The sequence below is a fragment of the Gopherus evgoodei genome, chromosome 9 (genome assembly GCF_007399415.2).
Source record: "Gopherus evgoodei ecotype Sinaloan lineage chromosome 9, rGopEvg1_v1.p, whole genome shotgun sequence".
Lineage (NCBI taxonomy): Eukaryota > Metazoa > Chordata > Testudines > Testudinidae > Gopherus > Gopherus evgoodei.
In genome coordinates, this window is record NC_044330.1 from 78,008,520 (window position 1) to 78,026,189 (window position 17,670).

Here is a 17,670-nt window from a genome sequence, read left to right on the forward strand (position 1 = left end):
TCTTGTGTCTTGTTTACAACACTCCTGGTAATGCATCCCAGAATTATGTTTGCTTTTTGAGACAGTGTTACACTGACTCATAGCTTGTGATCCACTGTGACCCCCAGATCCCTTTCTGCAGTACTTCTTCCTAGGCAGTTATTTTCCATTTTGTATGTGTGCAACTGATTGTTCCTTCCTAAATGGAGTATTTTGCATTTGTCCATATTGAATTTCATTCTATTTACTTCAGACCATTTCTCCACTTTGTACAGATCATTTTGAATTTTAATCCTATCCTCCAGAACACTTTCACTCCCTCCCACCTTGGTATCATCTACTAACTCTATAAGTGTATATATGTGTTCTAGTAATATTATAGAAAGGGACACAAACAGTGCTATCAATCTGTTCATGCCACTCACGCACCTTAATGGGTGGAAAACTGAATGGGGGCCAGCAGTGATGTGGGGACTGGAATGCAGAGGTGGCCTCTCCCACTGCTTAGTCTCCAGCCACTCATTGGCCAGATGGGAGAGAGAGGGTAGTGATTGGTCCCTAATGAATCCCTTTCATTAACTTAAACCCTAGCCAAGGTCATGGTGGAGCCTCATTTTGACCAATTTCAGCAGCCCCACTCTTCCCACACTGAACTGGTAGCTTCAGAGCTGCGTTATTGCAGATGGCAGTGGGTTTGACCTGTTTTGGGGTCAGGAAGGATTATTTTCTTCCTATAGGGGCCAAATTGGCTAAGGCCTTGTGTGTATTTTACCTTCCTCAGAGCATCCTGGAGGAGTTAAATAAGAATAGGATGTAGTGCTAGGTAGGGATGTAAGTTTGTCACAACTTGTAGCTAGTTTCCAATGTTAAAAGGAAGAAAGCAACAGTTCCCAGAATTGTAAAAATAAAAATTTTAAAAAAAACCCTGACATTTTGCTGATGAGCCTTGTGCTCCTGGGATGGGCAGACCTTGCGGCCTTTGGAGGTCAAGGTTCCCCATTAATACCCTCTGTTCCCCTTGCAGAGAAACAGATGCAGTGATAGGATTCCGAAGACTAATCTGAGTCCTAGGGTTAGGCTGAGGAGACTCTATGGGTTATATGGTAGGAGCCATGTAACCCTGCACTGGAACCACTTAAAATGCCTGGTATGTGAGAGTATAGTTGGCAAGGGGGGTAATACCTCTCCACTGTGTTAAATTTAATAAAGTTGTAACCTATGACTTAAAATTCATCCCAGTGTTTATCCTCATTTGCCACCATGTCCAAATTAATTTACTTCTGAGTGTAAAAGCATTCTATCTCTGGAATGGCTTTAGAATTGTGAAGCCTTTATGCTGCTACAAAATTTGTTGGTATCTTGTGCTCTTAGTTTGAGAATAAAATTGCTATTTGTTTCCTCTGAAGGTTTCCTCTTGCATTAATTTTGCTATAATAATTGCCACTTTGTTGTGTTTTTTTTCTAAATCTCATTCACTTTTTCTTTTTTGCCTTTCTTAATGTTCTTATTGTTTGCCTACACCTTGACAGAAGTGTTGGACTTCTCTTTGCACTGCCATTAGTCAGTAAAGATGAACTGCCATCCTTCCTTGACATATGCTAGACCAGAATACTGTTGACTTTTCTAAGGACACTGTATGCAAGCTGTACTGTATCTTCTTCAAATACAAAAAGATGGCTGTTCATACTTTTTTTTTAATAACAGCAAGTTATTAAATAACAAGTCAAAAATATAAACAGCAAAATCAAACATTTTTTTCTAATGTTTTTATCAACTCTCAATTTCATCCCAGTAATTATACCTATTACATTTTCCTTTTGAGGATGGATTGTGGCACATATTTCTTGTTAGGTATTGTGCAGGATACTCCTGCACTGGGAGTGCTTGGATGCAAGGCTCAGTGTCTCTGGATCTCAGGGGTGCAAATGGAGATCACAGCTTCTACATCAGTCTGTGAAATTGCAGCATCCATACACCTCTGCACTCAGCTAGTTCTCCTGCAATAACTCCTGGCCATCTTTCCATCACCTCATTGATTTTGCAGATCCAATATAGTATTCCTGCCTGCTCTTCATACTGTCATTTCAAAATGGTTGGATTATTACTCTTACCATAGTGTACAGATGCGCCACTTTCAAGAGTTCCATGCAACCCTGCGCGTCTCCAAAGGATCGAATCCCTAAGCAGTTTGAAGGATGGAGCTGTTTCATAAGAAAGTTGCAACACACTTCAGTGACTTGAGACAGCTGGAGAAGACAAGCTGCAGCCAGCAAACTTTCTATAGTGTCTTCCTTTAACTCTAAAACACCTGAGTGGTTTAGATCAAGAAAATTATGCATTAATTGGTTTGCCATTCATTTCCCTTGTACCTATGGCTACAGCTACACTATGAGCAATGAGTGTGATTCCCAGCTCCCGAACGCAAACTCATGCTAGCTCTTCTCTGAGCTAGCATAGGAAAAATAGCATTGCCATGGTACACAGGCAGCAGCATGGGTTTGCCATCCAACATATATACCCACAGAGTTCAGAAAGTTTTGTATTTGGGCCAGCTAGCCTATACCGCTACAGCCACTGCCTGTGCTACCATGGCTACACTACTATTTTTGGTGTGTTAGCTCAGATGAGAGCTAGCACAAGTATGTATACACAAGCTGGGACTCACAGCCATAGCTTGTAGCATAGATGTACCCCATGGGTCTATTTGCATTTTTCCCCCCATGAGTCTTTCCTCATTGGGAAAATCTGTGAAAAATTTGGGGAATCACCACCCTTTCATAGCCACTGTTTTAGTCTAGACTGCAACTGAGACTGCTGTCATCCTACACCCCTTCTGTGTGCATTTGTCAGCAACTGGCTCTTATCTAATTTTCACCAACCTACTTCCGATATACCAGTCCATGCTAATTCTGAGTCAAGATACAGAAATATGTTTGTTAATCATTCTGAGGTTGGGTCAGCACTGCTAACAAGGATATAAAGGGATATAAAGTGTATCTCTGCAAAGAGGAATCAAGGGATTGGTATGGAGGAGGACCTGCAGGGAAAATCTAGAAACAGCCAGAATGGGGAGAAATCTTAGGCTGAGATTCACGGCATCTTGTTTGAGTTACTCACTAACCCAAACCCCAGAAAACTGGTAATTTTGTACTTGGTAGGGGGTTGGTAGACTCTGTTTAATGCAACATAGTATTGAAGGGGTCAACTAATATTAACAACTTGGAAAGTTTATTTCATGCTTATATACTATGCATTTATTTTCAAATGAAATACTATGCCTGTAGATTAATTTAAATTCTGATGTTAAATATGAATTAAAGCTTTTCCTATATCTGACTTTTAAAAGACTTTTACAATTAATTTATATTAATCACATTTTCTTTTAATTTTGCCAAGTAAAATGTGTAAAACTTTTATAAAATAATTGCATTCATCCATTTCCTTGAATTACGCTTACGAATTTTGTTCAATTATATCATTGTTGTGAGGTTTATTAGAATATTGGTGTAAAATCTGTAGTTGTAAGTTGCATTTTTCTCTTTTGACAATCATCTCTTTACATAACGCCAGATATTTCCACAGGTTCTATGACAATCAAAGTGAAAACAGTCTTCTATATTTTTAGCACTTTAATGTCAATATCAAAACACAGTAAATAAAATGGGCACTTGGAAACCATTTTAAATGTCCCTTCTTACACAGTAACCTTTTTAAAATTTAATTTTACTTATATTTGCCATGAAATAATTTTTTACTCTCTTTGAAATGATTCATGGAAAGGTTGGACCCACTCAACAGGTATGAGCCACAGTTCTTCATGTCCCATTCTGGAGGCTCATGCTTTTAGAAAGTTGTCTCATTCAAAGCAAACCAATGAGAGAGTGCAAGTATGAGAAAGGGAGATTGGAATGAATGGTGGATCAGTGGGAGATAGTTTATCTCTGTACCATTGACTGTGCAAGGATGTTGTTCTGGTAATTTGTATGCTGCTACATTCTGGAAGACTGTTTTCTCCCCTTCTCAAGATTCAGGCATGGGAGAAAGAACTCCTTTGGCATCTACGGCAGAGTAACCTTTCTTCTGAGTTGAATAGCCTCCCAAAGAGCTGGTATCTGCAGCCTTTCAGTGCTTGCATAACTTTGAAGGCTGTGGATATTTTTAATTGGATTGCACACTAGAGTAACAGAAATCTATTCTACAACATTTTTTCTCCACAGATTACAGAGCAGCAAGGAAAAGACAACTCACAGTTCTCTGGTTTGGTCTTTTGGCTATTGACTAAGGTCTCACAATCAAATTAGTAATTAATGTAAACATTGGGGTGTAATTGTATTGAAAAGAGGGAGGAGAGTAGAATAGAAAACCTCAAAATACTCTGCTACTAACATAAAATATCTTAGACACACTTTTTTTTCAAGTAAACATATTACTTAATTTTCAAATGTGTGTCTAGTTCATGGCATTAAGGAGTATATCTTATTCCCCTCCAGCTCCAGGGATGGGCCTGTGCTTCTCCCCCTGAAGGAGATGGGTTGCTGAAGTTGAACCTCACCATTTTTGGGGCCATCCAAAGCACAAAGGTTCTCAGCATGCTCTTCCCATATAACTTCATGAGCAAAGCAACAGGCAGAATCTGACCTTTATTAATTTAAATTACTATTGCTCTTCTTTGTGTCTGAATTAAAAATAGCAGATACTCTATACTTGATCAGAACAACATAATATTTTGATATTTGTATATCTATTGGAATACGCTACTTGCAGTGTTGATATAGCCATGTTGGTCCCAGGATGTTAGAGACACAGGGTGAGTGAGATAATTTTATTGGATCAGCTTCTGTTGGTGAAAGAGACAAGTTTTCAAGTTACACAGAGCTCTTCCTCAGCTTCAGAAACTTCTCTCTTTCACCAACAGAGGTTGGTCCAATAAAAGAATAAGCTATTGGTCATGCAAGATGTGGAGTGAGAGGGAGTTGTCTATTTTTATATATATCACGTGCACTTCAGTTTATTTATTTGATATTATCCTGCTTGACTGCAAAGAGGTGAATCAAAGGAGGCTTTTTGGAGACAGGGGAGGAGATAAATAGGAAACAAAACAATGGCAAAGAGAAGGTACCATCTGAGAAAATAACTTGGGGACCCTTAAAGAAACAATGGAGGTAGTTAGTAATAGGGGAATACTCCCTTACCCTCTGCCTCACTCCAGTGATGTTTATTCTTCACAGGGCCAAGTACCTAAGTAGATTCTGAAACCTTAAAGATGCTGGCACAGGTAAGAAGATGGATTGATTCGGTTGTCAGAAGCTGCCTGAGATGGAGATGCTGATGCAGACTCATGGAAGGTGGGAAAGAATGCTTCTCCCAGCTGACATGGAAGTAACTGGACTGAATTGAACTTACCACCTAGAGGTCCAGTCTCAGAGGGGTTGAACAAGGTTGTTCCACCTTTCAGAGAGATGAATGAAGCCAGAACTTTCATCTTAGGGGTGCACTCAAAGGACACAAAAGGGTCTAAATTACAGCTTACCCTGTAACTCTGACATATTCTCATTTTTCCTCACAACAAGAGCTAGCAAGGGTTGTTGAGGTTATTTTTATTTTGTCATCATATTTGGTAAATAGCATACTTTACAAATATATTTTCCAATATTGGGTATGTATCTAAGCACTAATGTAAAATGGATGAGGTGAAAAATGTTTGCACGCTAGATAGTGTTCACCTTTCTTTACAGAATTAGAGAATAGATTATGAATTACCTGTATAGGCATAGTGCACCAAAGCTTTCAGTGCATCTGGGTCCACTCCTTCCATTTTGATCTCCTCTTCTTTCGCTTCACGCACATCATTAGTAAACATTGCAGCAAAATAATCAGATACGGCACTAAGAACCAATCTTGAAATAGAAACATTTTAGAGGGATCTAAATGAGTTCATAATCTCAATGGGAAGCAAAAACTCAGCCCATTATTATACAATTAATTTGTGTGTGTAGGAGAAACATATCTTCTGCCTGAGACTCTATCCTTACAGTGGTTAGCAGTGAAGTTAAATGGGTAATTCTGGTAAGTAATCTAATTTTCTTTCAAAGGGTGTGTTTGTGCTGTTTGCTTCACTCATCCCTCTAAAGTTTGACTATAGCAAAACAGAGAAACTGGTTCATACTTGAATTTCTTTCTATTTACAATAATGAATTTAAAGCTGTGATCATATCATTTAACTGTCTTCAGCTGATGGGCTAATTATTGTAACCATTCATTCATAACTAATCAGGGACAAGGTGAGAACTCACATTATCTGAGCTCTAGGAACTGTCAGGCTATAAAGGCTTGTAAACAATAAGGAAAATTCCACCTGTGAGCTGGAATCTTGTAATTTCCGGCAATGAGAAGAACATCACACAGCTGCTTCTGCTGGAGATAGTTCTCCATCTTGCGGAATGTCTGCTCTGCATGATTTGTGGATTGGAAGTATTCATCTGAGCCATTGGTGTTCATTCCAGTGGGTGAATAGCTAGTTATTGATAATCTGTTAAAGAGAAAATGCAGTTACTGTAGCATTATCAAACTTGAGAATGCTTTTCACTTCAGTTTTAATTGAGCTGTGGAAATTGCAGTATAACCGGAAGTTGTCATAACTTTAGTCCCAGATTTGGACCTTAGCGTCCAAAATATGGGGTTAGCATGAAAACCTCCAAGCTTAGTTACCAGCTTGGACCTGGTACTTGCTGCCACCACCCAAAAAATTAGAATGTTTTGGGGCACTCTGATCCCCCTGAAAAACCTTCCCTGGGGACCCCAAGACCCAAATCCCTTGAGTCTCACAACAAAGGGAAATAATCCTTTTTCCCTTCCCCCCTCCCGGTGCTCCTGGAGAGATACACAGACACAAGCTCTGTGAATCCAAACAGAGTGACTCCCCCTCTCCGTTCCCAGTCCTGGAAACAAAAGCACTTTCCTCTTCACCCAGAGGGAATGCAAAATCAGGCTAGCAAATCCAACACACACAGATCTCCCCCTGATTTCTTCCTCTCACCAATTCCCTGGTGAGTACAGACTCAATTTCCCTGAAGTAAAGAAAAACTCCAACAGGTCTTAAAAGAAAGCTTTATATAAAAAAGAAAGAAAAATACATACAAATGGTCTCTCTGTATTAAGGTGACAAAATACAGGGTTAATTGCTTAAAAGAAATATGAATAAACAGCCTTATTCAAAAAGAATACAAATCAAAGCACTCCAGCACTTATATTCATGCAAATACCAAAGAAAAGAAACCATATAACTTACTATCTGATCTCTTTGTCCTTACACTTAGAAACAGAAGATTAGAAAGCAGAAACTACTTATCCAAAGCTCAGAGAAAGCAGGCAGACAGACAAAAGAGTCAGACACAAACTTCCCTCCACCCAGAGTTGAAAAAAATCCGGTTTCCTGATTGGTCCTCTGGTCAGGTGCTTCAGGTGAAAGAGACATTAACCCTTAGCTATCTGTTTATGACAGAAGTCTTTAAATATATTGATCTAGTGAGAGTGGACTTCATGTGTCTTTTCCATTTGTTTCTTTTAATTATACTTCAGACTTTTTGTAAACTATTTTAAAACTTATTGTTTAAAACTCTTATTTTCTAAGAGAGAAAAACAAAATAAAAAGAAAGAGATCATATCTGGCAAATATAAATAATTTTAAGGATATATTACACTATTTTAGTGAGTTCTATGAAGTCCTGTAGAGGATTCTAGATTTGAGTAAAAGAGATTATGAATCAAGAGTGGGTGGTGCAGTTTTTTTCCTCCAGATACTACTTCCTTCTCATTTACGGAGCTGATTTTATTAAATCATACAGAAAATATAATTTGGGTATTTCCAATGATTGTAAATTGTTTTTACTTAGCAGATGTGTGCTTCAGGCAACTGTCATAAGTATGTCTACCAATTTATTAATATGAATGCAATACTGATAGTTAAAAAACTTGATTTTAGAATTACTTCCTCTGGGCCTGATCCTGCAAAGACAACTAAGTCCAGCAATCTCTACCAAGAGCAGTTCCATGGGCATCAATTAGAGAACTATTCAGGCTAGTAAAGGTTTGCATGGGTAGACCCTATGAAGATAGAAGTGACATGGTCTAAAAGGTTCATGGCAAATCCAAAACTTCAATACAAAAATAACAGATTACATTACACTCCTAAAAAAAACATCAGAAAGACACTGGGTTTTGACCATCAAACATTTACTGATAAATCGTATTAATTAATCAGCAAGAACATGAGAGTCAATAAATGTAATGTGAAAAGTCTCAATGAATTCATGATTGGACCTCTCTTCTTGCTGAATACCATATTACCCCATGCATGATTTTTTTTTTTTTAACAAGTAGATACCCAATTTGCTGGTCATTCCTATGGATTTTAACAGTCTGATATGCATACTATTTTCCCCAGCTCTTTTAATCATCTCTCTAAATAATCTCTTGTTTTTATTTTTTTGTAAACTTTTAATGGATGTATACACTTTCCTAACTCCTCTTGAGTTAAGATGACTCATTTATTTGACTGTTTATCGTGTTGATGAAATCTAGTTTGCTATATATTTTTTTCCTGCTGACAAATTATCTTCACAGTTATATTTGGATTTACAGTGGGCCTGAAGATGTCAAGAAACAGCAGCATGCATCATGCATGTGAAAACTCAAGTGAAAGAAATAAGCAGTTTTCATGATATTAATGTCTTTCAGCAACATGTTCTGGTATTGTAGAATCAAAACTTCCATTTTAAAGGAATTTCTCACTTTTACTGTTTTTGAAGGTAGTCTTCATAATATAACACTTTGGTCCTGTAGGGTTGCTGCCATTGTGTGTGCGCATTAGGCCAGGTCTGCAGTAGAAGAGTTCTTCTAGTATAAAGGCACATTATGCAGGCAAGAGTTCTGTTGCTGATACAGCATCTACCAGTTCTCTGAGTGAAACTAGCTACACTGACAAAAGCATTTTAATGTTAGTATAACTGCGTCTATACTAGTGATTTTGCCTCTACAGACGGTTGTTCAAAAATTACACACCTCACCAACTTTACTATGCCAGCAAAGTTTTCTAGCGTAGATCTCATAGACTCATAGACTTTAAGGTCAGAAGGGACCATTATGATCATCTAGTCTGACCCCCTGCACAATGCAGGCCACAGAATCTCACCCACCCACTCCTGTAGCAAACCCTTAGCCTATGTCTGAGTTTTGGAAGTCCTCAAATTGTAATTTGAACACCTCTAGCTGCAGAGAATCCTCCAGCAAGTGACCCTTGCCCCAGGCTGCAGAGGAAGGTGAAAAACCTCCAGGGCCTCTGCCAATCTGCCCTGGAGGAAAGTTCCTTCCCAACCCCAAATATGGCGATCAGTTAAACCCTGAGCATGTGGGCAAGACTCACCAGCCAGCACCCAGGAAAGAATTCTCTGTAGTAACTCAGATCGCACCCCATCTAACATCCCATCACAGTCCACTGAGCATACTTACCTGCTGATAATCAAATATCAATTGCCAAATGAATTGCCAAAATTAAGCTATCCCATCATACCATCCCCTCCATAAACTTATCAAGCTTAGTCTTAAAGCCAGATATGTCTTTTGCCCCCGCTACTCCCCTTGGAAGGCTGTTCCAGAATTTCACTCCTCTAATGGTTAGAAACCTTCGTCTAATTTCAAGTCTAAACTTCCTAGTGACCAGTTTATATCCATTTGTTCTTGCGTCCACATTGGTACTAAGCTTAAATAATTCCTCTACCTCCCTAATATTTATCCCTCTGATATATTTATAAAGAGCAATCATATCCCCCACTCAGCCTTCTTTTGGTGACTAAGCTGTGTTCGTATTTTGGCACTATCTCCACATTGTGTAAAACCTATTTACTTAGGGCAAGTCTACACTTAAAATGCTGCTGCAGCTGCTCCACCGTAGTGCTTTAATGAAGATGCTTTAAGCCAGGGGGAGAGAGGTCTCTGGTGATCCTACTTAATCCACGTCCCCGAGAGTCAGTTGCTAAGTCAGTGAGAGAAGCTCTCCCACAGTATAACTGTCACTCAGGGGTATGGATTTTTCACACCCCTAAGCAACCATTGTTATACCGACATAGGTCTGTAGTGTAAACCAGACATTTGAGAAAGTGTAACTTCAAAGTCTACCTGAGACCATTTATTTTGCATCTAATTCAACTTCTATTAAAGCGAATGGCAGGCATTCCATTGACTTAAAAGAGAGCAGGCCCGTCAACAACAACAAAATAAAGATTCTACTGGAGTGCGGCAGCATTTTCACATGTCCTTTAGCTCTTCCTCCCCGCCCCCCCAACAGAATGAGCTCTTTTCTTATTCTTTAACATGAGGTTTCCTTTTCACATTAAATAGTTTGGAATGGAATTTAGATTTTCCCTGCCCATTCATCCTTGGAATTTCTTCATTTTATTTCTCATTCTTTCCCTCTTTATAACAACTGCAAGTATTCAGTTTGTCTTGTGCAGGAGAACTATATACTGTGTGTCTGATTCTGCTCGTTAACCACACAGAATGTGCAATCCATTATTACATAGAAGAAATAATAAGTTGAGTTAATAAGAAATTCCAGAAGCTTTCACGGAGTTCTTGTTGCTAAGAAACGTCTTCTGTTATGCATGTGTTCATAATGTCTGTATCCTTCACAGTCTAGCTGTCTAGATTGCAGACCAATTTTTGTGACTCCAAAGGTGAAAACAGAATAATATTATCATACTCGTACTATTTAGATTGAATATATTTTTGTAGATGTTTGGGGATGATGGGAGTATCGGTTGTTTCTGGTTAAGGAATAGAATATATTCCTTATTTATTCCAGTCAAGGTTTTTCTATAAGTTTTTCATTTTTTTACACGAAGGCAAACTGCAGGTGCTGTATGTAATTCAAAAAGTATTTGATATCAAACCTCTGTGTCACAAACAATCTTGTAATTTGGGTGCATCATGCCAGATCCAGAAAGCTGATGATAGAGGTTTAATGGCATATGATACATTTATCTAGTATACAATGAAGCAAGTGTAAATTTCACTTGATACATAAAGTGAAACTGAATAAAAATTAAGCTGGTTTCCCATGAACTAGTAACAAGTAAAATTCTAGCAAAATGACAAGACAAATAATGACCCACAATCTGACCAACTAAGGGCCTCTACTTGATGCCAATCAAATAAGGAATCACAATAATATAGGGCTGGAAGGGACCTCAAGAGGTCATCTAGTCCAGCCTCCTGTGCTGAGACAGCACCAACTATACCTAGACCATTCCTGATAAGTGTTTGGGTAACTTGTTCCTGAAAACTTCCAATAACTGGGACTCCACAACCTCCATTGGAAGCCTATTTCAGTATTTGACTGTCCTTAAAGTTAGAATGTTTTCCCCCAGAATATTTAGCCTAAATCATTCTTGCTACATGTTAAGCTGATTACTTCTTGACCTATACTTGTAGGACATGGAGAAAAATCTTTTCCCCAGTCATTACCCATTTTGTACTTGTGCATTTGATTTTGTTATTCCTAAGTATAGCACTTTGCACTTGTTTTTATTAAATAAATTTCATCTTCTTGATTACAGACCAATCCTTCAATTTGTCAAGGCCATTTTGCATTCTAATCCTGTTCTCCAAATTGCTTGCAACCCTTCCAGCTTGGTGTCATCTGCAAATTTTATTAAGTATAGTATCCACTGCATTATCCAAGTTACTAATGAAAATATTGAATAGTACCAGACCCAAGACAAAGGCCTGAGGGACCCTAAACAATCTGTTTGACAGCAAACCATTGATAATTAACTACTCTTTTAGTACAGTCTTTCATACATTTTACTCCCACCTTATTGTAATGTCTAGGGTTTATGCCCTACATGGTGCTGTCTACAACCAAGCAGTGCATCCTATGTCTACAGTGTAGTGTCCCACTCCCTCCCTATTGCTAGAGCCTCTTTCCACCTCCGTGAAAGACTCCAGCAATAGAGAGAAGCTCTGGCAGCTCCCCGGTGCTGGAATCTTTCCTCCCTGCCTCCCCCTTGCCAGAGCCTTTCACTACTGTGTGTAGGTACATGCTGCATTGTGGATAAAGGTTTTTCCTTTCACTGCAGCATGTAGCTACAAGTAGCCTACACACCACCACCAGTGTAAATAAGGCTTGGGTTCTTCTCCTCTCATCTGGCAGAAAGAATCAAAAATTTTGTTCTGATTCGCTCTGATTAGGGGGAAATATTTCTGACTTAATTTGCCATTATAGGCACAAGTGTTCCAAGTGAAAAGCACCAAAGTATTATGTGCCCAAAGGAGGGGGATAGCAAGGAGGCACCCTCAAATGTTGAGTTTGCACCCTCAAATGCTTAGCCTCCGACTACCTACCCGACACTAATTTTGAAATAAAATTTAAAATAAATATTTCCTCTTTTTCTCCTAAAATGTGCAGAAGTCATGATAAAAATGCATAGAAGTGCTATATTTGGTAATTTTTATCATTTTTAAAAATGTATTAATTATAGTTTCCCTGTCCTTCAGAGATCTGTACAGACTTGGACACAGTACAATAAAATCACACATCAGAGAGGGAATCTGACACAGACAACAGGGTAATGCTTGTGCCTCACCGACAAGCAGAGAAAAAATCCAATGGAGAAGCTGCAGACAGAGTTGGCTGGCTGTTACACAAATTAAGTCTATGATGAAGTGGCTCCAGTCTTATTCCCTCTTCCCTTCTCCCTCGCCCCCAATACAAAACCATATTCCTGTATGCCTTTACACTTTTACATTACTCTGACCGCTATTACTAAATAGCACTTCTGCTATTACTAAAGAACACTTCTGTTTTAACTAGAAGTAGTGATTCAAATGCCTTAATTGGTATTTAAGTGTGATAAGTTCTTTTTTTAAACCCTTGTGTCTTTAATGTTTTAGCACCTGAGAATGCACATACAGTGATATTTCTCCACCGAATAAATTTCTACTAAAGCATTCCATTAACTTTTATGCTGACAGAATAGTAATACTGCTGAAGGAATTTGGAAGTGTTTTCCATTTAGCCACTTGTTATATCCTTTTACCTAAACAATAATCTGCTATTCTGTCAAATAGCTTTGTGAGCACAAAGATTTGTAAAGCATTACAGTGTTATCTTTCCTGCCATCTCAGAAGCTACAGTGAGCTTTCAGGAATTCATAATGTGTATGGTTTCTGGCTAAAGGAAAAATTAGCTAGTAGTGTTATATGTATGTTTGTATTCTATAATATAAATGAAATCAGTAGGCCTAGTACATTTTAGATTAAGATGATATAGAACACAAATATCGTGGGTCTGTAGTGTAATTAGTTTAGTTAGAAAATGCATCCTACCTTTAGAAGTAGCACACTATAAATAAGTTGGAAAGTTTTGTAAATGTTTTGAAGTGGCACAATTCATGGAGGATGAAAATCTTCATTGTACGTCAGCCCATTGTGTTGATGATCTTGAAATGCACACATGAAAGTGCAAAATATAAGTAAGGAGGAAGGTTACTGGGGTTTGAGAGGGTGGTTGCTGTTATGTGTGTTCTCTTAGGAAAATACAGAGGAGCTTTTTTATTTTTCCTTTACCCTTTTTAAAGTTGGTATGGAAAGTACTCCTTTCTTCTTGATGTCTCATGTGCTCAAGCCAGCTCTACACTACAAAGTTTTGTCAGGATAGTGATATTGGTCAGAATGTGTGTGAAAAAGGTACACTCTTTGCCGATATAGCTATACTGGCAAAACACCCATAAGAGTGCTGCTGTCAACATAGTTAATATGGGCCATAGTTAATATGGGTCCTTCCATTGTCATAAGCTGCATCTGCATTATGGGCACTGCTAGTACAGTTAGTGCTATAGTTATACCAGCAAAGCATTTGTAGTGTAGACATGCCCTCATTGTATGCCATTCGCTATACATTTCTGGATTTATGTCATTTCATGATTTGTTGGGATTTTCTTTGCCAAATTTTACTCTGATTTTCTCAAATAATCTATTTTTACAGACATACTAGTTACATTAGATGACAGTGATTGTAGACAAGTGAAATTTCTAGATATGGTTATAAAAATATTTTAATTGACACACAAAGACAGAAATGGAGAAAGGTAGACAGGAGGAAAACAACATCAAAATTATTTGAATTTGCCCCACCCCTGATTATGTGGTATTGTTTTGTAATCATATAGTAGAAAGCTAAATGTTGCATAATTTCACATATGGTTGGTTTTGGAATTGGATGCTATAAAATGTTTTTGTTTCATGCAGTAATCCATGACAATTTGCTTTTGTAAATTGGTATGCCACCTACTTCATGTGCCTTTCTCTCATTTTGCATTCTCATTCACCTGTGTAGTTAGAATACAAGAAAAATTGTCTACTTATGTTTCCAAAAAAATCTTCAGCAAACATATTCTTGTGCATGAATGTCTACTTATCATTTTACTTGGTGGTTTTGTGAATGTATACACACGAAGGTGTTTCCAGCAGACAGTGTGGACTGCAAAACTACGTAAGTGCTTTAAAAACCCACCTTGAAAAATCCAGTTTATGAAGAGTTTAGTGGCTAAACTGCCTAATCTCTTCAAGATTGGTCTTCTCTGGATCTGCACTTAAACCACACCTTGTTAAAAACACACTGGGACTGAGGAAAAACCCCAGAGAAAATCGAGAAATGCTTCCAAAGAAAGATTTCACATCACTGTGAATTGCATACAATTTTCCACTTAATTAGGTCCCATCTCACAAAAAGCTCCTTTACAAAAATTATATTTTCACACAGTAGAAGCTGTACATTTTTGACACTCCGTAATATGTGCAAAAAATGGCCACACTGCAACTTGGTTGGGTTTTTTTTTCTTAGTTGTTTTTTGTTTTCTTTTGGTGTTTTGTTTTGTTCATTATGGAATAATTTGGACCTCCTGGAATCTTGCTTAGACCATTAAGACCAACCATTTTAAAAGTGGCCAATGATTATTTCTACCCTGTGGTACAGTTTGGCCGTTGCAGAGTGGCCTGTGGATAAAAGCACAACCATTACTCCTTGTGCTGCGATCCCTTTCAGTTCCCTCAAACTACTGTAACAAGATGCCGGTAGTCAACAGTGAGATGCAAGACTGCCAAGTAACTGTATTAGACATAGTTATAGCAAAACAATATTATAATTAGAGCTAGTCAAAAATTTTCAGAATGCTAATGAATAATGTAGGCAAATGCAAACAAAACATTTTTTCACAACTGTTTTCACATTTTAGACCAGCTGTACTAATGCAAAATTGTATTCTTACTAAGTGTTAGAGAATTCAATGAGTTCCAGTCTTGTGTCCGCTAACGTTCTACTCATTACATAACAATCACACTGATGCTTTTTTCTCTGACTTTTCAGAATAAGGCATAAATTATATACCGTTTTTGTGATTTGTTAAACCCACTCCAAAATGAGTCGCTCTCCTCCTAAGGTAACAAATCACAATGGAGGAGGGGAAAATGAGGGAGTTACACAAGTATCCTGCTTTAGTAATCAAAATACAGGTAATTCAAAATGGAGGAGTGATTCATCCAATGTTTGAAGAAACTACAAACTGTTGAATGTGAGCTATTGGGGCAGGGACCATGTCATCTTTGTGTTTATTCAGCACCCAGTAAGCTATGGGCTGGACTCTGCCACCTTTATTCATGTTAATTAGTATTTTATTCCTTGAGGAATCCCATTGAAACGAGTAAGGTACAACACATCATGAAGAAGGGTGGCAGAATCTGGCCATATGGGTGCTAGTGGAAACAAAAAGATGATAGCTATGTTGATGGCCCAGTGTGACGTGCAGATTCAGGAAAATAGAATTCTCCTACTCAGTTCAATAACAATGAATGATTACCTCATCAAATGTGCTGTCACAGACTTACCCCCATAGTCCCACTGAGAGATTCTGATACACTGAGATAAAATATTTAATATCTCTATCTCTTTTCTCATAAAATGTTTGTAATAAACAAAAGGAGAAATAAAACATTCCAGCAGAATAACGCGAGAGTGACATTCAATGTCATGCTTAACAGAGATTAAGAAATGACTCACAGAAAAATATTCTGTCCTTTCCCATTCTTTTGTCCTTTAAACCAACCTATAGTACTAATCAGGGACATATTCAGCTTTCGTCTATCTTTTTTATTCTGTTCCTAATTATGCTTTAGACTTGCTTTTCAATCATCTTTTCAGTACAGCACGTTAAACACATGTTGTTGCACTTTTGGATTTATTATTCACCAGTGATGTGGCATACACATGTCGTATTGCTAATGGCACGTAGAACTGGGTGTCCCTCTTCCATTGCTTGTGCCTCAAGCTTCAAATATCACATTTAACTTCACCTCCAAATTCTAACTTTAAACATCATTACAGCATGTACTCATAATTTATTCTCTTCTATGTATTTAGATTCGCTTCCATGAAGAGCTTCTAGAAGAAATTGCACTTACAAAATTTAAATGACATTTATCACTAAAGAAAATCATTAGAAGAATGATTAATTAGAAAGCTAGTGTGCTTTAGAAAGGCATGCTGTGCATTTAGTTAACAAACAGCTGAGGAAATAATTGCTTTATCGGGGGGGGAACATCTATAAGTTAGAAACCATCATTTTGTTGTCAAATACTTTTGTAATACAATGATCTCTTTTTATAATAATGATGCAGATTTTCACTGGTTGGCAATCAGCTCAGTGTCACTTGTCTTTGTGTAATATTATAGGAAATTAAAGGAGGTAGTCTATGTGTATTAGTATTGTAGATGGTTTATTACCATCAGGATCAGCAGTTCTTCTTTCTAGCACTGGAGGAATACCTCACCCTGTTTTTTTCGCCACTTCTCCCAATAAAAAAACCCCTCAAATAGGTAAACATTTCTGTTAGCAAATCAGCAGCTAATGTGTTGTTTAATGCAGCGAGCAAGTTAAATTGCTTTACCAGTGCATGTGACATAGTGAAATATGACCTGTAAGACACTTACAGATTGGATACAAGCATTAAATATTCCTTTTTACAACTAACATCGCTATATAAAAATTTAGGTAGCAGTGGATTTAGATTGATGCTTGATGTGTCTTTCTACAGCAGATTATTTCAGTTTCTCTACATTTGTGTATCTAATTATCTCCCTGCAATGCTAACCACTGGACACAGTGTCACAGGAATGGTAACAAAACCCTGACCAAGGTCAGATGACTGGATTTAGGAAATAAAGGTCAATGCTCTAGCAGCCATCTTGTGTTTCAAATTTATTGTAATTTCCATTATAATTCTAGTTGAACCTTATGAGTTCAGTTTGGTAATTCCATCATGAACAGAGCCATACAGATTTCATTTAGCTCTTGCAGTGCTGTAATTATTTTAAGTTTATGTCTAGGACAGTTTTATTCAGAAAACCATACCGGAGAAGCAGATTTTATCAATTAATAATTATATTATTTCATTAATTATTTGTATTACCATAACACCTAGGAGCCCTAATTATGAACCAAGTGTAAGGGACTGCATGGAAGAAAACACAAAGGTGCTTATTTAAAAATTTTAAAAAGTGGATGGTGGAGGTTGGCATCATGGAACGATTGGGGGCAGGAGTCGATGTTTGGATAATGAATGAGAGATGATAGTTAAGAT

General features: G+C 37.7%; 1 protein-coding gene across 2 annotated transcripts in view; it reads right to left on the reverse strand.

Moving 5' to 3' along the window:
- KLHL4 (kelch like family member 4) overlaps positions 1–17,670 on the reverse strand; it is a 91,990-nt gene that overhangs the window by 22,941 nt on the left and 51,379 nt on the right. For both annotated transcript variants that reach the window (XM_030576322.1, XM_030576323.1), the window contains exons 3-5: positions 6,335–6,508; positions 5,740–5,876; positions 2,091–2,287 (exon numbers count right to left, since the gene is read on the reverse strand). In XM_030576322.1, coding sequence (XP_030432182.1) covers positions 2,091–2,287; positions 5,740–5,876; positions 6,335–6,508 — 508 coding nt within the window. The remainder of the gene's footprint in view (positions 1–2,090; positions 2,288–5,739; positions 5,877–6,334; positions 6,509–17,670) is intronic.